General features: G+C 44.8%; 1 protein-coding gene across 9 annotated transcripts in view; it reads right to left on the bottom strand.

The window, feature by feature from the left end:
- ABCC9 (ATP binding cassette subfamily C member 9) overlaps positions 1-26,317 on the bottom strand; it is a 124,417-nt gene that overhangs the window by 92,351 nt on the left and 5,749 nt on the right. For all 9 annotated transcript variants that reach the window (XM_087872989.1, XM_087872985.1, XM_087872987.1 and 6 more), the window contains 10 exons: positions 25,837-26,000; positions 23,194-23,335; positions 19,151-19,272; positions 17,004-17,170; positions 13,703-13,945; positions 9,381-9,581; positions 7,439-7,597; positions 6,648-6,803; positions 3,310-3,444; positions 1,877-2,039 (listed from right to left, as the gene is read on the bottom strand). In XM_087872989.1, coding sequence (XP_087729115.1) covers positions 1,877-2,039; positions 3,310-3,444; positions 6,648-6,803; positions 7,439-7,597; positions 9,381-9,581; positions 13,703-13,945; positions 17,004-17,170; positions 19,151-19,272; positions 23,194-23,335; positions 25,837-25,981 — 1,633 coding nt within the window. In that variant the 5' untranslated portion in view covers positions 25,982-26,000. The remainder of the gene's footprint in view (positions 1-1,876; positions 2,040-3,309; positions 3,445-6,647; positions 6,804-7,438; positions 7,598-9,380; positions 9,582-13,702; positions 13,946-17,003; positions 17,171-19,150; positions 19,273-23,193; positions 23,336-25,836; positions 26,001-26,317) is intronic.

Genomic DNA, 26,317 nt, shown 5'->3' on the forward strand with positions numbered 1-26,317 from the left:
TCATCCACCAATGCGACCAATGCCGTCTCCGTGCTGTACCCAGGCCTGAAGCCGGACTGGCACGGATCTAGATAGACGGTTTCATCCAGGAACTGTGGGAGCTGTCACGCAACCACACTCTCCACAACCTTCGCAACAAAGCGAAGGTTGGAGTCCGGACAATAGTTTGCCAAAACGGCCGGGTCCAGAGAAGGCTTCTTGAGGAGGGGCCTCACCACCGCCTCTTTCAAGGCGGGAGGCAAGAAACCCTCTCTCAGAGAAGCATTTATGATCCTCTGGAGCCAGCCTCGTGTTACCTCCCGGGTGGCCAGTACCAGCCAGGAGGGGCACGGGTCCAATAAACATGTGGTTGCGTTTAACCTCCCCAGGATCCTGTCCACGTCCTCAGGAGTCACAGGGTCGAACTCATCCCAGGTAACATTCTCTAGACCAGCCTCAGTCACCCCGCCGGGATCTACCCAGTCAGAGTCCAAGCCTTCCCGAATCTGAGCGATTTTATCGTGCAGATACTGTGCAAAATCCTCAGCCTGCCCTTGCAAGGGGTCTTCCCGCGCTCCCTGATATAGGAGGGAGTGGGTCACCCTAAACAAGGCGGCTGGGCGGTTATCTGCCGATGCAATAAGAGCGGAAAAGTGGTTACGCTTTGCCGCTTTTATCGCCACTAGATAGGTCTTAATATGAGACCTAACTAGTGTTCGGTCGGATTCAGAGCGACTAGCCCTCCAACCACTCTCTAGGCGTCTTTTCCGGCGCTTCATCTCCCTCAGCTCCTCGGAAAACCAAGGGGCCGGGCAGGTTCGGCGTTGGGTCAGAGGCCGCAAAGGCACGACTCGGTCCAGAGCACCGGCGGCTGTCCTATCCCAGGCAGCCACCAGATCTTCAGCCGAGTCGTGAGCCAGAGTTTCAGGAACTGGCCCAAGCTCCCTCTGGAACCTATCAAGATCCATCAGGTGCCTGGGGCGGAACCACCTGGTCGGTTCCGCCTCCCTGCAGTGGGGTGCAGCGGTCGAAAGGTCCAGTCTCAGGAGAGAATGGTCTGACCATGACAGGGGTTCAATAACTATATCCCCTATATCCAGACCACTCCGCCACTGACCAGAGATAAAAACCAAGTCCAGAGTGTGTCCTCCCACGTGAGTGGGGCCATGAATTAATTGTGTCAGGTCTATGGCTGTCATGGAAGCCATAAACTCCCGAGCCATCCCAGATGCCCCACCGGTAGATGGCAGGTTGAAATCCCCCATGACCAAAAGTCTGGGGGTATCAACCGCCACCCCGGCAATAACGTTGAGAAGCTCGAGCAGGGCCGCTGTCACGTGGCAGGGAGCCAGGTACGCGATCAGCAGGCCCACCTGCATCCCATGGCCCCACTTCACCAGGAGAGACTCACATCCGGCTATCTGAGGTACAGTGGCCTCCCTCGGATCAAGACCTTCCTTTATAATGACCGCCACCCCCCCACCCTTGCCCTGGGCCCTTGGCTGATGGAATGCGCGGAAACCTGGTGGGCACATCTCTACGAGGGGGACCCCCCCCCTCTTGGCCCAACCAGGTCTCTGTAATACCTGCCAGGTCCGCACCCCCCTCCTGTATTAGCTCACAAATGAGGGGGGCCTTATTAACCACGGACCTGGCGTTGCACAACATCAGTCTAAGGCCTGGGCTCTGAGACTCTGGACAGCCGGGGAGACGAGAAGAGTCATGGGGGCCGAGGCATGCCACCGCTTGAAGATAGTTTTCTGTTTTAAAAAAAACCAAAACACAAAATTTATGAACCTCCCTAAAGAAGCCACCCTCTGTTAGTCTTTGGATAGCAGTTAATATCAAATAAAGAAATTAAATAAGGCAGACCAATACAATGTCAACAACTACTTACTGGAAAGAGACGTATAAAGAGCAAACGTTTTGAGACTAGTTAGTTCTTTCATCCGTGTATCTTCCACGTTTTGACAGAAGACGTGCTCCCAGGCGTATAACTTTAAGAGTTTGATGCCTTTTAATATTTCGTTGGTCTTCTTCAGCCTCTCTGTAGAATATTCCTTGTTCCATAAAAAGGAAAGAGATGCAGAAAAATAAAATGGTACTAATGTCAGGGGTGGGTTGCTACCAGTTCGCCCCAGTTTGGGCAAACCGGTAGCAGCAGAGGTGGGAGGCTCCGCCCACCTGCCCAGACGTCATCAAAAACACTGTGCACATGCGTAAAACCTGTGCATGTGCAGGAGTGCCACACACTCGCAAATTGCGCGCCCGTGCCCACAGGCTCCCAATAGCGAACTGGTAGCGCCGGGATTTGAATCCTACTACTGATTAATGTCATTTTAAGGGGGAAAAAACTACTGGAGTCAATGACAGAATTTTATGAGAAAACGGCCTTTATGTCTTTGAGGTCTGCCTTTCTCAGGCTGATATATACCCATGTGTCAAACGACAATTGCCATCATCCTCAGCTACCATGATCACACTGACTTGAAGTGACAGGATGTATAAGCCAACAAATCTTCATTTGTTTTAGTCTCCAGGCCTTTAATCATCTTAGTTGCTCTTCTTTGCACTTTTTCCAAAGTCTCAACATCTTTTTGGTAACGTGGTGACCAAATCTGGATGCAGTATTCCAGGTGTCGCCTTACTAAGGCTTTATAAAGTGGTACTAATACTTGTTACTTGGATTCTATGCCTCTCCTTAATCCAGGGGTCAGCAACCGCAGCTCTGAAGCCGCATGTGGCTCTTTTGACCCTTCTGCTGAGGCTCCCTGTCACTCAAAATATGCATCACAACCGCCAATGTGCGACACCCGCTGGCACACGATTTATTGAGCTTTTCAACCCCCAGTAGGCCAACCATGGATAAATCCAAGAAAAGAAAAGTTTCAGAAGAAAACAGAACATTTAATTCGATTACATATGCCAGTTTTGTGGCCGCTCAAGAAATCGTCAGGCACGGGAAGGGTTTTGTGGCTCCCGGTGTTTTCTTTTCTGTGGGAAACAGGTCCAAATGGCTCTCTGAGTGTTTAAGGTTGCAGACCCCTGCCTTAATCTCTTAATCTCTGGAAGTTTTTAAGAAGAGATTGGAGAACAATTTGTCTGAAATGGTATAGAGTTTCCTGCTTGAGCAGGAGGTTGGACTAGAAGACCTCCAAGGTCCCTTCCAACTCTGTCATTCTGTGCTGTATGCATCAGCTTGATTGGACAACATCTTGGTTTTGAGATTAAGACAAATTTGAATGACACATGTGCTCTGGTTCAAGAAGAAGAACTTTTGGCAACTCACATTAAAAAAAACACAAATAGAATGAAACAAGAATAACTTACAAGAGTACTTTTTTGGGCCTCGGCCAACTTGGTTGCGATGAAATACTGGATGGGAGCCAGCAGTAAGATCACAGCAGCCCCCACCACCGCACTCCTTCCCAGTAAGTGGTAGAGTAGGATCACTCCCATAATAATCTACAAAAAATAGGGGAAAGGAGAAGGACTTAGATATTTGCATGTAACTGCACCGATTTTTGACTGGAGATGTAAAAACAGCTCCAGATGTTGGAACGATTAAAAAAAGGAAAAGCCACTCTTATAGTTTTTGAAAGATCTGCCATGTTTTAGGCGTGGTTTACAATTTTAAAAGTTAACAAATATTTAGGTATTAGAGCTGGGCAAATCATATGAAGGTTACAACTTAAAGCACATGGGGGTGAATGGACTATGGTACCTCCAACTGTTGCAGCATCTGCATCTTTCAGATGGGAATGCTCTCCTGATGTGGTACCCCAAATACTTTAGCTATATGTGCATGTGTACCAAATCATCTGGAGATGAGTTCAACACAAGGGAAGGTTTATTCTACGGTAACCACTGTGGTGGCGCAGTGGTTAGAATCACTGGTGGGTTGCCCCCGGTTCGGACCAGTTCACAAGAACCGGTAGTAAAAGTGGTGGGAGGTTCCGCCCACTGCCCTGGATGTCATCATAGGCAATCTGTACATGCGCAAAAGCTTCTGCACATGTGTAGAAGCTTGGCGGGCGCAAGAGCAAAGCATTGGCGCACACACGATCCCGTTGCGAACTAGTAGTAAAGGTAAGTAGAACCCACCCCTGGTTAGAATGCAGTATTGCAGCCAAACTCTGCATTCCACTGCCAGGGGTTCGATCCTGGTTGGGTCAAGATTGACTCAGCTTTCCATCCTTCCGAGGTTGATAAAATGAAGACCCAGATTGCTGGAAGCAATATGCTGACATTTGTAAACCGCCATGGTGGCACAGTGGTTAGAATGTAGTACTGCAGGCTACTTCTGCTGCCAGCAGTTTGGCAGTTCGATCCTGATCGGCTCAAGGTTGACTCAGCCTTTCATCCTTCAGAGGTCGGTAAAATGAGAACCCAGATTGTTAGGGGTGATAGGCTGAATCTGTATTTATTTATTTATTGGCTTGATTTATATGCCGCCCTTCTCCGGAGACTCAGGGCAGCTTACAATGTGTTAAGCAATAGCCTTCATACTTTTGTATATACCTGCTTAGTAGGGCTTTCGGGGGCCCCCCTAAGCGGTGTTCTTTTTTATACAAAGTCAGCTTATTGCCCCCACAATCTGGGTCCTCATTTTACCTACCTCGAAAGGATGGAAGGCTGAGTCAACCTTGAGCCTGGTGAGATTTGAACTTGCAGTAATTGCAGGCAGCTGGTGCTATTTAATAGCACTTTAGTCTGCTGCGCCACCAAGGCTCTGTAAACTGTTTAGAGAGGGCTGCAAAGCACTGTGAAGCAGCATATAAGTCTAAGTGCTATTGCTTGTTGTTGTTAGTCACAAAGTCATGTCTGACCCATTGCAACCCCATGGACAATGTTCTTCCAGGCCTTCCTCTCCTCTACCATCCCCAGGAGTCCATTTAAGCTCACGCCTACTGCTTCAGTGACTCCATCCAGCCACCTCGTTCTCAGTCGTCCCCTTCTTCTTTTGCCCTCCATCTTTCCCAGCATTAGACTCTTCTCCAGTGAGTCCTTCCTTCTCATTAGGTGGCCAAAGGATTTGAGTTTCCTCTTCAGGATCTGGCCTTCTCAAGAGCAGTCAGGGTTGATCTCCTCTAGGACTGACCGGTTGGATCGCCTTGCAGTCCAAGGGACTCGCAGGAGTCTTCTCCAGCACCAGAGTTCAAAGGCCTCAATTCTTTGTCTCTCAGCCTTCCTTATGGTCCAACTTTCACAGCCATCCATTGCAACTGGGAAAACCATAGCTTTGACTATACGCACTTTGTTGGCACGGTGCTATTGCTATTTATCCTTTTTAATGCCTTGAAGGCAGGAGTTGAAACCCTGAGCTTGCACAAAATCGGTCAGTTATGTGAGTAACCCACTTTATGACTGTCACAACTTACAACCGTAGTGGACGGGCTTTATTAAAGTCATAAGCTGAGGACTGCCTTCATTAGGATCAAATCTGATTTATTTCAGTTTATACAATAATCAAACTGAATACTAGATTTGTGTGTCTCTGAAATCAGATGAGGCATACAGATGTCATCAGCATACACCAGCATATAGCATCTGGTCTGCCCGTCTCCCCAATTCCATTAAAGTTTTTAAGAATTCCTGTCAGTCTTAAACCACAGTTTAAGTAAGGACAACATCTTTAGAGGATATCTCAACAAGTCATGTATTTTACCAACAAGAGGGTACATTATTATTAATCACTCAGGATTTTGGATTGAAACACAGTTATTAATCACTTGTGACTTGATACACAAAAATACATGATATAGTTGCCAATGACAACTATACACACTTTTGTTGGCAGGGTGCTATTGTTATTTATTCTTTTTAAATTTAATTTAATTCACTCTGGGAAATGTTACACTACAAGCTTCAACCATGAACAATGTTTGTTAATTGAGGATTATGGGAACTGAATACCATAACTCCAGAGTACAGGTAGTCCTCAACTTATGACCACGATTGAGTCCAAAATTTCTGTTGCTAAGTGAAACATTTGTTAAGTGAGTTTTGCCCCATTTTATGACCTTTCTTGCCACAGCTGTTAATTGAATCATTGCATTTGTTAAATTAGTAATCTGGTTGTTAAGTGAACCTGGCTTACTCATTGATTTTGCTTGTCAGAAGATTGCAAAAGCAGATCGCATGGATCACTGGACACTCTTAACTGTTGTAAATATGAGTCAGCTGCCAAGCATCTGAATTTTGACCACATGGCCATGGGGATGCTGCAATGGTCATAAGTGTGAAAAACTGTCGTAAGTCACTTTTTTCAGTGCCATTGTAACTTTGAATGGTCACTAAACGAGTTGTTATAAGTCAAGGATTACCTGTACATTGTAAAGTTAATGTAATTTGTAGGTTATTCATGAGTTTCTTATCCTTGGCAAGTTTAAGAGGTGTGGACTTCAACTCCCAGCATACTGGTTGGGGAATTCTGGGAGCTGAAGTCCAGACATCTTCAGGTTGCCAAGATTTTAAAACACTGACTTATTCCATACTATCTGAGGTAAAAATGAACTTGCTATTCTTCATCGTATCAGTGAGGATGGGACTCTTTTTAAGGGCTGGGAATCCTTCAGTTTCAGTCATATATTCTCTCTCCAAAACACTCAATCAAAATTAAATCTGTTGCTTTTTCCAAAAATTTGGCCCTTACTTCGATGCTCTACCTGAACGGGCATAGCCCACAAGTTGGGACACAGGAACAAGAACCACATAAGTTGGTTTGTTTCTATGGCAACCAGGTTATTGATCTGTCCTAATGTCATCTCTCCCATGGACAAATTAGATGTGGAAAGCCTCAGGATTTTGTTGTAGATCATTGCCTAGGAAAAGAAGCAAGAAAAACACCAGTGAGTATTTGGAATTTCAGCATCAGAAATCACAACTGGTACAAGCTCATCACAATGTAAGGGAGCCATCATGTGCGCTGTAGTTCCAGTTTAAAATTTTAGAACCATACGTTGGGACCATTCCTCTGAAATTCTGGAACTTTCTACTCATCAGTCTAGGGAGCATCGTTTCATGGAAGGCTGGTTTATAAAATGGTCCATCTTAGATTCTGTGCAGTTTGGAGACCCCCAAATACCACTCCTGGCCCACCCCTCCCCTCCCAGGAGTCCCCCCGCAGCCCGTTTTGGATGCAGGTAAGTGCAGGGCATGCACAGAGGCTTGGGGCAGGTAAAAAACAGGCCTACTGGACATCCAGGCCCATTTATGGCCTCCAGAACCTGGGAAGGCCATTTTCGCCTTCCCGGAGGCTTGAGAAAAGCCTCTAGAGCCTGGGGAGGGCAAAAACACCCTTCCTTCATGGTGTAGGAGGCCGACTAGGCCACACCCACCATGGCCATGCCTGCCCAGCAACCGGGCAGAGAACCCCTTGCTAAAATTTTTGAAGCCCACCCCTGATTAAAATCCTTGTCAAAGCCTACAAGGGGATGAAATTAAAGTCACTATTCACCAGTAAAGCTCCTCGTAGGTTGATGCCAGTTTCTATGGTAACGTAATAGGAAGCCTGGAGAAATGTCCTCTGTAGGATAAGCGCCAGGAAGAGGAGAACAGCCAGGACATAATTGTCTTTGAGGAAATCTCTTGAGGTGAGGAATGGCTCTGTAGATGTCTTTGGAGTGAAGAGAAAGAAGCCACTTCAGAAAGCTTTGAAAGCATTCTCCAACCATGAAAGGAACAATTATGACCATCACCTACTTCAACTGTATCCAACCTTGGCAACTTTAAGGCTTGTGGACTTCAACTCCCAGAGTTGGCTAGTGTTGTGGTCCGCCAGCAGACCATGTGTATATCTGTGTTATATATGTGTTTGGGTAGATATACACTTTCTGTTGTGGCCCGCCAGCGGCCAGCAGAGCTGGTGCAGATTCAGACAGTGAGGAGGTTGGGGAGGAACATGGGCCAGTCCTGGAGTCTGAGGAAGGCTCTGATGAGGGCTCTGCACCAGAGGCAGAGATGGGGTCAGGGCCGTCTGACAGTTGTCAGCTGCCTTCGGAGTCAGACATCAGTGGGGCAGAAGAACAGCTGGAGCCTGTTCCCAGTGTGCACATGTGCAGAGCTGCCAGAAGGGAACAGCTAAGGAACAAGGATCGACTCAGGAGTAAAGCCACAGGTGGACGGTGAATGGCCCCTCCCATAGGGAATAAAGAGGAGCGAAGGGGAGGGGAGTTTGCAGGAGACAATTAGTTCGCTTAATTGGGTCGTGACTCCTTGCCAAGTTTTGAAGATATTGGCCTGGCAGCTCTCCAAGCCAGATTAAGGTCTGTGACTGTATATTCTCCCTTGAAAGACTTTGCTGGATGTGAATGAGAGGAATTCACAGTAACTTAATAAAAAGGGCTTTTTTGTCGGGACAAGGAGTCTGCTTCGTGGTTTAGGAAGCCTAGGTCAGAACAGCTGGTTGGGGAATTCTGGGAGTTGAAGTCCCCAAATCTTAAAGTGGCCAAGGTTGGACAGATCTGACCTAAATAGAGAATATGAATCAAGTAATAGAGCAATTGTACACTAGTCTCTTCAGTACTATATTTCAATTCAGGAAGGTTATTCTAAATTTAAGTAACAAAGATAGAAGGGACCTTGGAAGTCTTCTAGTCCAATCCCCTGCTCAGGCAGGAAACCCTATCCTATTTCAGACAAATGGCTGTCCAATCTCTTCTTAAAAATCTCCAATGTTGGTGCACCCACAACTTCTGAAGGCAAGTCATTCCACTGATGAATTGTTCTCACTATCAGGAAATTTCTCCTTAGTTCTAGGTTGCTTCTCTCCTTGATTAGTTTCCATCCATTGCGTCTTCTGCCATTTGATGCCGTAGAAAATAAATTGATCCCCAGATTAAAAAGTAAAGGTAAAGGCTCGCCTTGCACATATGTGCTAGTTCTTCCTGACTCTAGGAGGCGGTGCTCATCTTCGTTTGAAAGCCGAAGAGCCAGCGCTGTCCGAAGACATCTCCGTGGTCATGTGGCAGGCATGACTAAATGCCAAAGGAACACGGAACACTGTTACCTTCTCACAAAGGTGGTCCCTATTTTTCTATTTGCATTTTTTACGCGCTTTCGAACTGCTTGGTTGGCAGAAGCTGGGATAAGTAACGGGAGCTCACCCCGTTATGCAGCACTAGGGATTTGAACTGCTGAACTGCCAACCTTTCAATCGACAAGCTCAGCATCTTAGCCACTAAGCCACCGCGTCTCTGGTATGTCCCCCACCCCCCGTCCTTCTTTTCACCAGATTAAATCTACCCAATTCCTGCATCCGTAACCCCAGGTTTTTCCCAGGATGAAAAAACGGATGAGCAGAGGCAGGAAAGAGGAGGAAATGCTGATTAAGGACATCCAGAGGCAAATACACAAATAAATAGTCTAGACCATTATACCTGCTGGAATGGTTAACTTACATTGCTGGTATTGTTGCCTGTAGAATTGCCTGGATTGGTGGATAAACTGTCAATGATGCCTGAAATGCAAAGCGGTCCAGCAAACCCCAGAAGGTCTGCTAAATAGCGGAAGGTGCTGCTGAGGAGAATGGGGCGCCCAAACGCCCGATACATCGCTAACCAGATGGAAGGAGTACGGTTTGGATGGTCAGCTGCCTTTTTCTGAAAAGAAAAAAAAAGGAATTCAATAAATAATGATTGAATAATGATTAATCAATCGTGATTATTAATAATTAAAATTAGGTAAAGATAAATGCTTTCCCTGTATGCTGAAGTGGGAAGAAGGCTGTTACCTTCCCATCGAAGTGGTACCTATTTATCTACTCGCATTTGCATGCTTTCAAACTGCTAGATGGACAGGAGCTGGAGCAAGGAACGAGAGCTCACCCCGTCACGCAGTTCTCAAACCTGGGCTGTTGATCTTCCAGCGGACAAGCTTAACGTCTTTAACCACTGAGCCATCATGCCCCCCTAACAATTAAAACCAATAAGTAAATGCAAAACTTTTTTAAAAAAGTAATTTAAAAGCTAGAAAAAATTTAAAAGCTAGCTAGAAAAATAACTAATTATAAGCATGTTAGGCATCTATGCACTCTACATGGGGCTGCCCTTGAAGACAATCCAGAAGCTTTCAGCTGGTCCAGAATGTACCGTTTTGGGTACCCTGTCATTATCTGAGTCACACCAGGGCTGCTTCACCAGCATTGGGTCCCAATTGCTTTTCAGGTGCAATTCAAGGTGCTGGTTATCAGCTTTAGAGCCCTACATGTAACAAAGTTAAATTATTTGCAATATTGTGGGGTCCTTGTTGCTCTCTGAGCTTGGTTGGTTTTTTGAAGACATTTCATTACCCAACTAGGCAACACCATCAATGTAGCACTGATCGGTGTAGTTTTGATGATGTTACTAGTTGGGTATAATAAAATATGTGCAAGAAAATAGCCAAGCTCAGAGAGCGCCAAGGACACTGTAGTTGAACCTTGTGCTACAATATTGTCTTCTGTGGGCGTTTGCCTCTATCCTTTTAGCCTTTGTAAGTGTGAAAAATAGTCATAAGTCATTTTTTTTTCAATGGCATTCTAACTAAATGAATGAGCGGTGCGGTGTGCCTAGAGGTGGAGCTCTGGCCTTACAATCAGGAGGCTGTGAGTTCGATCCTAGGTAGAGGCAGATATTTCTCTCTCCGGGCACAATGAGAATATATCTGCTGGAAAAAAAACTCCGCTTTGGCAACAGGAAAGGCATCTGGCCAGTAAAACACTCAGCTCCATTCAGTTGCTCAGACACCACCCCGCAAGGGATTACGGGCTCATTAAAAGAAAAAAAATTCTAACTAAATGCAAAAGCAATGGAATTAAAATTAAATTAAATAGGCATGAGGGAACCAGCCCAACCTCAGAGTAATGCAGAAAGAGTGAAAGATCCATTATTATTCATATTACTGAAGACTAAAAATACCCATTGTCAATGATAACATTATTTCCTTCTGTTTTTTTTTTTTTACTCAGGTAAACAGAAAACATCAAAGCATTTCAGACCAAGATTTGCCAAATTCACAACGGATATACTGGGTGACAACTTCCATTAATCTCAGCCAAAATAATCTTTCGGAGTTACAATGCATCCACATGGAGATATTCCAAGGAGACATGGCTGACAACATACTTGGATGTTTGCCCTGTAGAAAATCTGAGTCATCTGTCATCCTTGCCAAGTAATATTGTACTAAATCATAGATGTTTGGCTATGTAATTTACTCCCCATAACATGTCCTATTTATCTACCGGATTTTTTGGACTATATAAGACACACGGGACTTTAAGACGCATCTAAATTTAGAAGAGGAAAACAACAACAAAAAGTTTTTGGCCTCCACAAGCCCCATTTTCAACCCTTTTTTCAAGCCTTTTTTCTGCCTTTTTCCACCCTTTTTTCTGCCCGTTTTCAAGGCTTTTTTCTGCCCGTTTTCAAGGCTTTTTTCTGCCCGTTTTCAAGGCTTTTTTCTGCCTGTTTTCGAGGCTTTTTTCTGCCCATTTTCAAGGCCTTTTTCTGCCCGTTTTCAAGGCTTTTTTCTGCCCGTTTTTGAGGCTTTTTTGGCCTATTTTTGAGGCTTTTCTGGCCCATTTTTGAGGCTTTGGGGCACATTTTTGAGGCTTTTTTCAACCCATTTTTAAGGCTTTTTCTGGCCTGTTTTTGAGGATTTTTGGCCCATTTTGAGGGCTTTTTTTGGCCCATTTTGAGGGCTTTTTTCGGCCCGTTTTTGAGGTTTTTTGACCCATTTTTGAGGCTTTTTTGGCCCATTTTTTCTGAAAAAAACGGGCCAAAAAAAGCCTCAAAAACACGCCAAAAGACGCCCTAAAAATGGGCTGAAAAAAGCACTGAAAACGGGCCGAAAAAAGGCCTGAAAAAAGCCGGACAAAGCCCCGAAAACAGGGCGTGTGGAGGCCAAAAAGCACCCAGTGGGTGGGCGGGGCTTTGGTAATATTCAGTCTCTAAGATGCACTGACATTTTCACCCCCTTTTGGGAGACCAAAAAGTGTGTCTTATAGTCTGATAAATACGGTACTTGGAACTGTGGAAATCTAGAAGAAGATGATTTTAAAAATGTAAATGAGTTGAAGATGCAAGAAGTTGCAAACATCCTGCTGAAAAATATGGAAATTAGCCTAAAATTAGAAAGAGCTTGGGAAGAGCTGTTCTCTGCTTAAATTTAACATTTTGAAATTCCATCCTCTTTTCCTACCCTATTCATTTTCTCATCTCTTTGCTCTTTTTTTCTTCCATTCCCCGCCACCCTCTCCTTTTTCCCACTAGAACTACCCATGTCCTTTTTCTCATCTTCATCCTGCAACTTGCTTTCTCCTATGGCAGAAAGTCCTCAACTTACAACAGTTAGTCCTCGACTTACAACAGTTCATTTAGTGACCGTTCGAAGTTACAACGGCACTGAAAAAAAGTGACTTTCACATTTACGACCATTGTGGCATTTCCACGGTCACGTGATGAAAATTGGCTCATATTTATGACGGTTGCAGTGTCCTGGGGCCATGCGATCACTTTTGCGACCTTATGACATGCAAAGTGAACGGGGAAACCAGATTCACTTAACAACTGTGTTACTAACGTAACAACATCAATGATTCACTTAATAACTGTGGCAAGAAAGGTCGTAAAATGGGGCAAAGTTCACCTAACAAATGTCTCGCTTAGCGACAGAAACTTCGGGCCCAATTGAGGTTGTAAGTCGAGGACTACCTATATTTTAATAAGTTGAATATTTACATATAAGCACACACATATACAGGTTTGTCACATGAACACCGATGGGATTTAGAGACTAATTTCTGCTAGGATTGACAAGCATAAAAAGTGGAAAACTGGGTTTAGAAATTTGGTTTGTAATTTCCTTGAAAAGCCCCCATTCTTTCTTTTAAATTCAGGATTGTTTTTCTATTTGGTATATAGAATGGGTGCTACTGAAAATTGCTTCCCTTTTTCCACTTGGTTTGGAAATCCAAACCAGATTCTGGAAGAATTACATCAAAAAGCCAACATCTTTGACTTAGAATGAAAATAATAATTATTAAATACCATGTTTCCCCCAAAATAAGACCGTCTTATAAGTTTGAACCCCAAAATAAGCACTTGGCCTTATTTTCGGGGGAGGACTTATTATTTTGGGGCACGTAGAGCAAGACAGAGCTCCTCTTGCTGTCTTACCTGACTTCCACCTCTGTCTCCCTAATCCTAACCAGACGAAATGGCAGGGACCAGCTGCACATATGCTTAAATATTTTCGGGGAGGGCTTATTTTCTCACGGGGGGGGTATTTTTGAGGAGGGCTTATTGTAGCGCATGCACTCAAAAGCCTGATTGGGCTTATTATTTGGGGAGGTCTTATTTTCAGGGAAACAGGGTATAATAATTTATTAATTATATTATATAAATATTGTACAAATATGACTTAGGCTTAGAATAACTTTATTGTCACTTTGAACGTACACTAATCGGCATACATTAAAATGAAATTTCGTTGCACACAGTTCTCAAAGGGTCGCCACCTCCAATATAAACAACATGAATATAACTAAATAAATAAATAAATAAATACCAAATTATGCATATACCCACATATATTATATGACACAGAGAAACAACATGGTCTAGTTTGGATGTACAAATGTGAGTTTGTACATCTTGTGAGTTTATTTTAATAATTTTATTTTTTTTTAAAAATAATTTTAATAACTTCATAATGATTAAATAATTATTCAAGGAATTACCTTTTGCTCCTCGTAGGCATCTTTCAAGCAGACATAGTTAGTAAGTGCCCTCATTGCAATGGGCAGCTTGCCTATGGCTTTTAGGTCGATGGGTTTTTTGTGAGCTGATATGATCAGGGGATTCATCCACCAATAAGTTGCCTTGGACAGCAAGTTGACAAAAGGCTGAAGGAATCTCACACCCAGATCCTGGAGGTCTTCAGGCGGCTTTACTTTTTGAGGGCTTGAGAAAAATACATATTTCTGGGGGATAAGACACAGAGAACAGGAAGCGTTCATCATTAGCTTGCGATGAAAATATATTTTGCTACTTGAAAGAGAACAGCATGTGGTCCAGAGCTTGTTTCAGTGGTGATATTCAGCCGGTTCTATCCGGTTCGGGCGAATTGGTAGCAGCGGCTGCGGGAGGCTCCGCCCACCCGCCCAGACATCATCATGTCCCATTTATCCACGTTTTTGATGCTCTGCGCATGCGCGGAAGGCACTTTTGCCGGTAGCGAAGGTAAGTGAATACCACCCCTGGCCTGTTTGATCAAGTGATGAAGGCACCAGGTTAGAAACCAGGAGACTGTGTGAGTTCTAGTCTCACCTTAGGCGTGAAAACCGGCTGGGTGACTTCAGGCCAGTCACAAGGAGACTCTGAGTTCTAGTCCAAGAGACCATAAATTCTAGTCCCACCTTAGGCGTGAAAGCCAGCTAGGTGACTTTGGGCCGATCACTCCCTCTCAGCCCAACCCATATCAACAAGATTATTGTATAGCACAGTGGTGTCAAACTTGATTTCATTGAGGGCCGCATCAGGGTTGTGTTTGACCTTGGGGGGCCGGGCGGGTGTGGTAGGGGTGGGTTTGGCCAGCTCGACATCATTCCTGAAGCTCTCTGCCAGCAAAATCGGAGAGGGCCTGTACACACCTTCCCGAGCTCCATTTTTGGTGGCAGAGGGCTGCAGGAGGCTGTTGTGGCCGGAAATGGAGCTCGGGAGGCCACACGTGGCCCTCCTGAGCTCTGTTTTAGCTGGCAGAGGCATCACGGGCCAGTCCTTCACTGTTTCCAGGGCGGCCCACGGGCCAAATCTAAGCACCACACAGGCCAGATCCAGCCTGTGGGCCTTGAGTTTGACACCCTGGTATAGGAGGAGGGACAGTGTTGAAATTCAGCTGGCTCTATCCGGATCGCACGATCCGATAGCGCCGGTGGCGGAGGCTCCACCCACCCACCCAGACATCATCACGTTCCATTTTTGACACTCTGCACATTCACAGAAGGTTCTGCACATGTGTGGAGGAGGCACGTGCTCACATTTGCAAACCGGTAGTGAAGGTAAGTGAGTATCACCTCTGAGGAGGAAGTATTAGATACGTTTTCCCCCATGAGTTATTTATAAAAATAGTAGTGTGATAAAAATAAATAAATATAAACCAATCACTGTATGGTACCCACATCCACTCAAATAAAGGTGCTCAGCACCCAAAGACAGCCAAGGTATTTTGGCACCTGAATCAATATAATAATTTTAAAAAATCTAGCTTATTTCTGGTATAAAAGATCACGTAAGAATGTTAAGTGGAAGAATAAATTTGTAGCAGAAGATCCAAACAAAATAAATACTAAGGAACTGGTAAGGGTGTGTTTGTGATACCCTGTTCAATGCACCACTAATTATTCTTTTTGAGTTAGTTTTTTTTTAAGAAAGATGAATGCCTCCAAATCTGAAAAACAGAACACTTGGCTTTTAGCAAAGGCTAAATCAACCATCTTCAACCGGGCATTCTCCAGCGTTCAAAACCCAAAATTCCCAGACAGCACTGGGCATATAACCAAAACACATCTAAAGCATGCTGGTTGGAAAGGACTAGATTAACCTTCCCCATTTGCCCGTGATTTGTTAAGGACAGTGGTGGGACTTGAATAATTTAACAACTGGTTCTCTGGCTGGGTAGGTGTGGCCAGTTGGTCATGTGACTGGATGGGTGATGTCACACATCATACACAGCCCCGCCTCCCAGCCACTCGCCTAAAAGGCAGGAAGGATTCAGACGGTTGGGGCTAATCCCATCACTGGCTGGCCCCTCCCCTGCCTGTTTTTCAGCCTGTTTTATGGGCCATTTTCAGGCCATTTGGGGGGCATTTTCAGCCATTTTTCGGGCTGTTTTCAGGCCGTTTTTGGCCCATTTTCAGGCTGTTTTTCAGCCCATTTTCTGTCCGGAAAAAGGCCAGAAAATGTCTTGGAAAACAGCCTGGAAAACAGCCTGAAAAACGAGCGGGGGCAGGGTCAGCCAGTGGTGGGATTTGCCAGTTCGCCAAACTGTGCAGAATCTTTTATTTTATTTAAAAAGTTTTTTTTTATTTTATAAACAAACAATACATAATCATTCAGTATATCTTCTGAATACATCTTTTGTGTCTTCTTTTTACTCCTCCAGTATTTATCATATCTTAATATTATCATTTCATTTATTATGACATTTCCCCCACATTTCTTACTTCTCTATTAATACATTTATCTATCTTTTAATTTTATTAAAAATTAGACAACAATTTTATCCCCATACAACCTTCAACCCCACCCTTCCCACGCCCACCCCCCAACTTCCCAGAGCAAAAACAGGGTATAACATTAAACAAACATAAGCTAAAATATGCTAATTTACTACAAGATTCAAAACTCCCTCACACTCTTTAACTCCCCTTTTAAAAATTATTCATCAACCTCCCTTTTATAAATTCTCTTATCACATTTCACATCTGTTACTAAAATCCTTTCCATACCTTCTTTTTCAGCATTACTCCCTAATAAAATTCTAAATTAAACATTTATCCTCTTTGGTCATTCATAAACCACTTGCCAATTTCTGTTTATTCAACATTACTCCCTTGTAAAATTCTAAATTAAACATTTTAAAATTTTCTTTAAAGCATGTCTTTTTTTAAAAAAAAGTAAATAAAACATTCTTCAGAATATAAAGATACTGTTAATCCATTGGGTTAAGTTATTTCTAACTCTTAAGTTCATTCTTCAAAGTATAAATTTCAAAACTTTCAGGAAGGATAACTTTTAAAAAGCTATCCATTTTTAGTTAAACATTTTTACTTCAATAAAACATTATTCAAAATATAACCCTCAAAAGGCTATCCCTTAAATTATATCCAAAACTAAATATAATAAAACACTTCCTTTACATCAAACTGCGCAGAATCTTAACTACCAGTTCGCTTAAACCAGTGTGAACCGGCAACAGCCCACCTCTGGCTGAGGAACAGTACATGATATTGAGGAACAAACATCTTGAGAAGTTCTTACCCGAACGCGTATCACATTGATCTCCACAGCCATTAGCAGCCCATAAAGCACCACCATCGTCCCAGTGATGCAGAAACGCAGCTGACCAAAATAGATCTCGTCTTGGCAATATCTGACCAGCTTGATAGTTTTGGTGACAAAGGCCATGATCCAGTACACAAAAAGAGCTGCAGGAGCAAAAGAAATATGTAGCCCTCAATTCCATGCATGCAACATTGATTCTCCAATCAAGCAACTAAATATACCATAATCCAAAGAAGGCAGAATGGGAAAAATTAGACTGAGTGGTCCTAAGTTGGCTGTTTTCTTGCAGACGTTTCATTACCCAACTAAGTAATATCATCAGGGTTAGAAGGGAGTGACATTTGCTTCCTGTTTATGTACAAGTGGCTTGCCCTGCCAGTGTTGATGGGAGTGTTCTTGGTAGTTCCTTGATTAGGCTGCTGTTTAATGGTGCTTTACAGCCATAAAGCATTTCCAGCCATCGCAAAATGTTGCAACACTACCCCTACAATCACATGATTGTGATCGGGGTTCTTTGCACCAGTTGCCAAGTGGCCCATGATCATGTGACTATGATTCTGCAAAGTTCTCTGCTGGCTTCCCCAGAAAGTCATTGGGGAAGCCAGCAGGGAAAGTTGCAAGATACAACCATCTCTAAGGGTTGGCTGAAAGGCTGCCTCTCAAGGGGAGCTGAACTCCTTTGGTGGGTGGGATGTGTCAGAGTTTGTTGCAAAAAAACAAATCCAGAAGCACACACAGATAAACTGATGCAGCAGGATTCATTAACTTCTTTATATACACAATAATACATGAAGTAAATTTACAATACCAACAGCAGATTCACATTTCATTTCAGCTCAGATCAGCAGACAAGTTCCCACTCACACTGATTTCAGTTTCTCTTTCTCTGCACAGACTCAGAAGCTGCAGACTAAGACGCGCCCTGGCTCCAGTCTGTCTCAGCTCCCAATTGGCTGACTTAGTTGCTATGCCTATTCATTGGCTGACCTTGTTACCATGTCATCCCAGTCATGAATATTCTGACAGGATGTAGTTCTCAGAGGGAGTCAAAATCCAAGCAAAAATAGAGAGTTAACGTGGTGAGGTGGGCAGGGTGCCTCGGGCAGAGTTGGGGGTAAAGGAGGCTCTTGGAAGCTTGGTGCAAGGAGCATGGAAGCGTCTCTCTGCTCAGGGGCTGAAAATTCTGCTTGGATTTCATCAGGAAGGATTTTCAGCTCCTGAGCGAAACCTCCCAGAGTCTCCCCCACCTACCTGAGGCACCCCACACTCCTTATCCGCGATTCCATCTGCTTAACAACCCATGCAATTACTTAACGAACACAATGGGGACTTCCGGGATTGTGGTTGTTGAGTGAAGCATTCATGTGTGGGCAATCACATGCCATCTTGCTTCAGTCAAAGACTGAGATTCTGATCCCAATTGTCGTAAGTCGAGCACCACCGGCACACTAACCTCTACACTGATCCAGTTAAGCATGAAAAGGGGCCAATAATCAATCACTCATTTAAATATGTCGAGGAAACAAATGTTTAACAGAATAACAGAGTTGGAAGGGACCTTGGAGGTCTTCTAGTCCAACCCCCTGCTTAGGCAAGAAACCCTATCCTATTTCAGACAAATGGTTGTCCAATCTCTTCTTTAAAACCTCCTGTGTTGAAGAATCCACAACTTCTGCAGGCAAGTTGTTCCACTTATTAATTGTTCTAACTGTCAGGAAATTTCTCCTTAGTTCTAGGTTGCTTCTCTCCTTGATTAGTTTCCACCCATTGCTTCTTGTCCTGCCCTCAGGTGCTTTGGAGAATAGTTTGACTCCCTCATCTTTGTGGCAGCCCCTGAGATATTGGAATAATGCTATCATGTCTCCCCTAGTCTTTCTTTTCATTAAACTGGACAAACCCAGTTCCTGCAACCGTTCTTTGTATGTTTTAGCCTCCAGTCCCCTCATCATCTTTGTTGCTCTTCTCTGCACTCTTTCTAGAGTCTCCACATCTTTTTTGCATCGTGGAGACCAAAACTGGATGCAGTATTCCAAGTGTGGCCTTACCAAGGCATTATAACGTGGTATTATCCCTTCAGCGTTGCCCTATTTCGAATGTAGATATTTTAAAAAGAAAATACTTACCCAGAAGTAATTTTGGAAAATTTGATGTCTCAATATTGTGGTAATATACTATGGATGTTGTAGCTGCTACAAATCCCATTATAGCAGGCAGGAAGAGGTGCAGATGGCAAGACGGCAATTTTCTGTAAAGGAACCAAGGTTGTTGTCAGAGTCATGGCTGTATTTCAATGCAGAGACGTTCAAGAAATGGATTATAAACTCAGCAGAATTTCATTCAAAGCTAACCTCTATCCGGGTAGTCCTCAACTTTTTTTTTTTTAATTTGATTTATATGCTGCCCTTCTCCAGAGACTCAGGGCGGCTTACAGTGCGTTAAGCAATAGCCTTCTTACTTTTGTATATTTATACGAAGTCAGTTTATTGCCCCCACAAACTGGGTCCTCAATTTACCTACCTTAGAAAGGATGGAAGGCTGAGTCAACCTTGAGCCTGATGAGATTCGAACTTACAGTAATTGCAGACAGCTGGTGTTAATCACAATGCTATCAGTCTGCTGAGCCACCAGGCCATTTTTTTTTTTTAATTTGATTTATATGCCGCCCTTCTCCGGAGACTCAGGGCGGCTTACAAGGCGTTAAGCAATAGCCTTCATCCTTTTGTATATTTATGCAAAGTCAGCTTATTGCCCCCACAAACTGGGTCCTCAATTTACCTACCTTAGAAAGGATGGAAGGCTGAGTCAACCTTGAGCCTGGCGAGATTCGATCTTACTTTAATTGCAGACAGCTGGTGTTAAATTACAGTGCTCTGTCTGTTGAGCTATCCAGGCTCCTGGTTTAGGAGTAACTTATTACTACAGTTTGCTTAGTGACCATTCAAAGTTATAATGCCAAAGTGATGTACGACCGTTTTTCACACTTATGACCATCATAGTATCCCCATGGTCAGGTAATCCAAATTCACACACTTGGCACACATTCACTCATGTTTATGACAGTTGCACCGTCCCAAAGTCATGTGATCACCTTTTGTGACCTTTTGACCAGTGATGGGATTCAAATTTTTTTACTACCGGTTCCGTGGGCGTGGCTTGGTGGGCGTGGCAGGGGAAGGTTACGGTAAAATCCCCATTTCCTCCCAATGAGCTGGGTCTCGGGAGGCAGAGAATCGATGGGGGTAGGGCCAGTCAGAGGTGGTATTTACCATTTTATTTTATTTTTTTTATTTTACTTCAAATTTATATACCGCCCTTCTCCCTAGGGACTCAGGGCGGTGTACAGCCAAGTAAGAACACATAAATACATAATACATAATAATACATAAATTAAGAACAGATTAAAAGGAAATATCTCAATTTGGCCCAAAATTTAAAAAGACAAACGAATTTAAAATCATTTAAAAGGATTTGTTAGGCCAGCCCGGCTTGTTGGAAAAGGAAAGTTTTAAGGGTACGGCAGAAGGCACGGAGGTCTTGGATTCTCCTTATCTCTGGGGGCAGCTGATTCCAGAGGGTAGGTGCCCCCACAGAGAAGGCCCTCCCCCTGGGGATCACCAGCCTGCATTGTTTGGCTGATGGCACCCCGAGGAGGCCCTCTCTGTGGGAACACACAGGTCGATGGGAGGCCGTCGGTGGCAGAAGGCGGTCTCGAAGATAACTAGGTCCTATGCCATGGAGCGCTTTAAGGGTGGTAACCAACACCTTGAAGGGCACCCAGAAGACCACCGGGAGCCAGTGCAGCTTGCGCAGGAGCGGTGTTATGTGGGAGCGCCATGCAGCTCCCATAATTACCCACGCGGCTGCATTCTGGACCAGTTGGAGCCTCCGGGTGCTCCTCAAGGGGAGCCCCATGTAGAGAGCGTTGCAGTAGTCCAGGCGAGAGGTGACGAGGGCATGAGTGACTGTGCACACGGAATCCCAATCAAGAAAGGGGCACAACTGGCGAATCAGGCGAACCTGACAAAAGGTCCCCCTGGCAACAGCCGTCAGATGTTCTCCACACTACTCAAAATTTCCGATACCGGTTCTCCAGAATTGGTCAGAACCTGCTGAATACCATCTCTGCTTCTGACAAGCAAAGTCAATGGGGAAGCCGGATTCACTTAACAACCACGTTGCTAATTTAGGAACTGAAGGGATACACCTAACAACTGTGGGAAGAAAGGTCATAAAACGGAGCAGAAATTTTGGGCGCCATTGTGATCATAAGTCAAGGACTACCTGTACTGCATTTGTTGGCAAGTCTTGACCTTCAACATCTCCTAAAACAATACCAAGACAACTAGAGATGAACTTCACAGCAACAGTTTAAATAACGTTAGGCCGACTTTCTTTTGGCAACCCAGAAGGATCTCCGGGGAAAGTTATGATTAGGATAAGTTAGGCTTACTTTGTTAAACTGATGTTTTTTAATTGCTAATCCAATCAGCCTCTTGGGAAAGCTTTCCTGAAAATGTTTGCCTTTGGAAGGACAATCAGTTGTCCTTGACTAATGACCATTCATTTAGCGATGATTCCAAGTTTAGAGCCGTGGTGGTGCAGTGGTTAGAATGCAGTACTGCAGGCAAATTCTACCCACAGTCTGGAGTTCGATTCTGATAAGGCTCAAGGTCGACTCCGCCTTCCATCTTTCCGAGATCGGTAAAATGAGGACCCAGATTTTTAGGGGCAATAGGTTGACTCTGTAAACTGCTTAGAGAGGGCTATAAAGGCACTACGAAGCGGTATATAAGTCCAAGTGCTATTGCTATAGTGCTACGTCCAGGGGTGGGCTCCTGGGGGTTCGGGCGATTCTCTAGCCAGACCCATGACTGCATCTATCTGTGGCCTTTTATGCAGGGGTGAAATGCTCCCGGTTCGGACCAGATCGCCTGATCCGGTAGCGATGGCAGCGGGTGGTTCAGAGAACTGGTAGCAAAAATCCCTAACCCCCCCACCACCACCATGCCCAGCTGAGCTGCACGATCATCAGAGACTTTTTTTTTTTTTACTTCTGAAAGCATTTTTTCTGCAACCTCTTCCACCGAAGAGGTGGTAAAAAAAAATGCTTTGAAAAGCCTCTGACGATCCCAGCTGAGTTGCCTGATCGGCAGAGGCTTTTCAAAGCATTTTTTTTGCAACCTCTTCTGCTGAAGAGGTTATAGAAAAAATGCTTTGAAAAGTTTAAAAAAAAAAAAAAGTTGGCCACAGCCACCCAGTCACATTAACCCACCACCCCACCAAGCCACGCCCACAGAACCAGTAGTAACAAATTTTACATTTCACCCCTGCTTTTATGATAGCTGCATCTTTTCTTAGGCCTTTTGCAACACATTGGGAAAAAACAGACTGGACTTCAGGAACTGCCCATAAGTGTCATCTATATCAGTGGTGGGTTCCTCCCGGTTCACTCCGGTTCGGCCGAGCCGGTAGCGGTGACGATATGACGCCACCGAACCGGTTCTCCCCCACCCGCCCTCCCACCCACGTTTTCTTACCTTTTATTTGGCCCCACCCCCAATCTATAGCTGCCTCCTGAGTCCCAGCTGATGACTAGAGGGAAAAAAACTGTTTAAACTCTTGCCGCGGGGCTTCAAAGGGCCGTCCTACAGCTGATCAGTGTTAAAAGCAAACAAATGAGTCGGGTCGTAAGTGCGAGGACTGGTCGTAAGTGCGAGGACCTTCCATAAATGACTCTGACCAGCTAGCCACGCCCCCTAGTCACATGACCTCCAAGCCACGCCCACAAAATAAGCCACGCCCACAGAACCGGTAGTAAAAAAATTTAGAACCCACCCCTGATCTATATCAGGGGCAACTTTAAGACTTGGCAACCTCGGCAACTTTAAGACTTATGGACTTCAACTCCCAGAAATCCCCATTCAGGGAATTCTGGGAGTTGAAGTCCACAAGTCTTAAAGTTGCCCCTGATATAGATCTATCTGATCTATATCATGTATGGAGCCTTTTTGCCTTTGAATTTAAAATCTATTAAATATAAAACCAATCATTTTTGGAAGGTGCTTTTGAATGGATAAAGTAGCCCCGTGGGAAAGGTTTTACAGCTCACGGCTAATTTGGGCCCCATCATTAGCCGAGGTTTTGACTCCCCTTCCTCAGCACTTACGAATCTGAAACAATGCCCTCGCCGATTTCACACACGTGGACAAAAAGGAGAGTGAACGTCAGAATCCATCGCAGGTTGTGCCCGGGGAAGTGTAGCCATGTGTTGTGATGGATCTGGACTTTGGAGCTTTGGCTTCCCCATCCTAAAATAAAGAATCCAGTTAAAGAGTCGTAGAAAGTCAGAAAGCAGAAGAGCAAAGTAAGAGATGCATATCTCAGTTGTAGGTTGGTATAAGAGCCAGTTTGGTCTAGACGAGTCGTGATGGCGAACCTATGGCACTGTTGTGGCCCGTACGCGGCCTGTGCAGCTAGAAGCTGATTCCGACAGCGAGGAGGCTGGTGTGGTGCTGCGCCAGCAGCCTGTGCAGCTGGCACTTGAGTCAGACAATGAGGAGGCTGGAGAAGATGCGGTGCCAGAGGCGGGGATTCAGCCAGGGCCTTCAGAACCTCCAGAAGCTCCCATAAGTGAAGAGGACGAAAAGGAGGAGCCTCTTCTTGATGCACGGGCGTGCAGAGCTGCCAAAAGACAGGAGTGGCTCCTCAGGAGGAGGTCTCCTCGAGAGTAAGGCTTGGGGCTAATTGGCCACTCCCTTAACCTATTAAGGAGGAACGCCGACTGAAGCAATTTGCAGGGAACAACTTAGTTCACATACCTTCGCGTCTTGTCTTGCTTATCTTATCAGCTTCCTGCAAATTGCTTCCGGGCATTCTGCCAATCATAGTAAGCTTTCAGTTATTATTCTTTGAATTCTTGGCGGCTGTTAATGCAATTAATTAACAGCCGTTGTTGTAAAAGACTGGTTTATTTAGTAAACTAAGGTTTGAACGGACTTTGTGTGTGCTGCATTCTTTGGGGTCCGTAGCTGGGGCAGAACAGGCACGTGTGCCAGAGGTGGCACGCAGAGCCTTCTCTGCTGACACGTGCACCGTTGCCCCAGGTCAAATCTCCATGGCACTTCTTTTGTCAGCTTCTGTTTCCCTGCAAACGGCGAAACAGAAGCTCACAAAAGAAAAAGATCTTACCTCTCGCCGCGCTACCGGTGTTGGGATGCCCCGCCTCCCGCCAAGCCAGCTGGTCTTTGGGTCTTTGCTGAGCATACACACATGTCCGGGCATGTGTGTGAGCATGTCAGCACATTTGTGCATGTCGGCATGTACGCACGTTCATGTACGTGCAGACATCTTTCAGTTTGGGCATGCACACATATGCAGTTTGGGCACTCGGTGTCTAAAAGGTTCACCATTGCTGGTCTAGAGATTTAATCACCAGGCTAGAAACTGGGAGACCGTGAGTTCTAGTCCTTCCTTAGCCATGAAAGCTAGCTGGGTGACTTTGGGCCAATCACCAGGAGACATGAGTTCTAGTTCTATTTTAGGCATGAAAGCTGGATGGGTGACCTTGACCTGACCTGATAACTGAAGGTAGCAAACATACTCCCAATATGGTTTGTGTAGAGTCACTCTGTCTCTGCACAAACCATATTGGGAGTATGTTTGCTACCTTCAGTTATTTGTAAAAATAATAAAAGCGGGATATAAATAAAAAATTAATAAAATATCCCTTGGAGCGCCATTTTCTCCTAGTATTCTCCTACATAACCATGCCTGATTTTATGGCCTTTTTTTGTGGTGGTTGTTAAGCAAATCCATTGTTTGCAATGGATGTTTTTTTTTGCCAGAAACCAGCTTCTGGCAAAAAAAAAGAGAGTCATAAATCGTGATTACATATCTGTGAGATGCTGCACAGGGCCACAAATGCAGGCTGGTTGCCAAGCCCCCAAAACAGGATCATGTAACTGACATGGATATGGAATTTAAAAAATGAAATAATTAAGAAGAAAACAGAAATGGAGAGAAAATGAGATAGATTTGGATGGATGGATGGATGGATGGATGGATGGATGGATGGATGGAAAGAAGGAAGGAAGGAAGGAAGGAAGGAAGGAAGGAAGGAAGGAAGGAAGGAAGGATAAAAAGCAGAGGGAGGGAGGGAGGGAGGGAGGGAAGGAAGGAAGGAAGGAAGGAAAAGGAGGGAGGGAAGGAAGGAAGGAAGGAAGGAAGGAAAAGGAGGGAGGGAAGGAAGGAAGGAAAAGGAGGGAGGGAGGGGAGAGAGGAAGAGAGAGAGGGAGGGAGGGAGAGAAGGAAGGAAGGAAGGATAAAAAGCAGAGAGAGGGAGGGAGAGGGAGGGAAGGAAGGAAGGAAAAGGAGGGAGGGAGAGGGAGAGAGGAAGGGAGAGAGGGAGAGAGGGAAGGAAGGAAGGAAGGAAAAGGAGGGAGGGAGAGAGGAAGGGAGAGAGGGAGGGAGGGAAGGAAGGATAAAAAGCAGAGGGAGGGAGGGAGAGGGAGGGAGAGAGGGAAGGAAGGAAGGAAGGAAAAGGAGGGAGAGAGAGGGAGCGAGGGAGAGAAGGAAGGAAGGATAAAAAGCAGAGGGAGGGAGGGAAGGAAGGAAAAGGAAGGAGGGAGGGGGAGAAAGGAAGGGAGAGAGAGAGGGAGGGAGAGAGGAAAGGAAGGAAGGAAGGAAAAGGAGGGAGGGAAGGAGGGAGGGAGGAAGAAAGGAAGGACGATTGATTGGTATGTTTTTTTATAAGGCTTAAACTATGCAAACTTAAAAACGATTGGAAAAAGCTGGTGGTGGCATTCCTTACCAATAAACAATATAGGAAAGGTGATGAATAAGAGGAAGACGTGAGGCACCAGATTGAGGGCATCCAGAAAACAGACATTTCTCACGAATCCATCGCTCATGTTATAAGCAGAAATGTTGTCGTTGCCACAAAATGCAATTTTCATTTCTGCCTCTGGAACTTTGCTGCAAAGTAAAACAGAGCAAAACCTTATAAAGCCATCAGAGAAAGATTCACATTTAAATCACTTGCGCATCCAGTATTGCATTTTACTTCGTATTGGGGCCTATACATCCCATATTTCCTTCAAGGTACTCAAGAGAGAGTTCCGAGTACAAGTAAATCAGATTACGGATTACAGATTAACAGAGTTGGAAGGGATCTTGTAGGTCATCTAGTCCAACCCCCCACTCAAGCAGGAGACCCTACACCATTTCTGACAAATGACAGTCCAGCCTCTTCTTGAAAGCTTCCAGTGATGAAGCTCCCACAACTTCCGAAG

The sequence above is a fragment of the Pantherophis guttatus genome, chromosome 7 (assembly GCF_059756535.1).
Source record: "Pantherophis guttatus breed Tessera chromosome 7, ASM5975653v1, whole genome shotgun sequence".
Classification (NCBI taxonomy): domain Eukaryota; kingdom Metazoa; phylum Chordata; class Lepidosauria; order Squamata; family Colubridae; genus Pantherophis; species Pantherophis guttatus.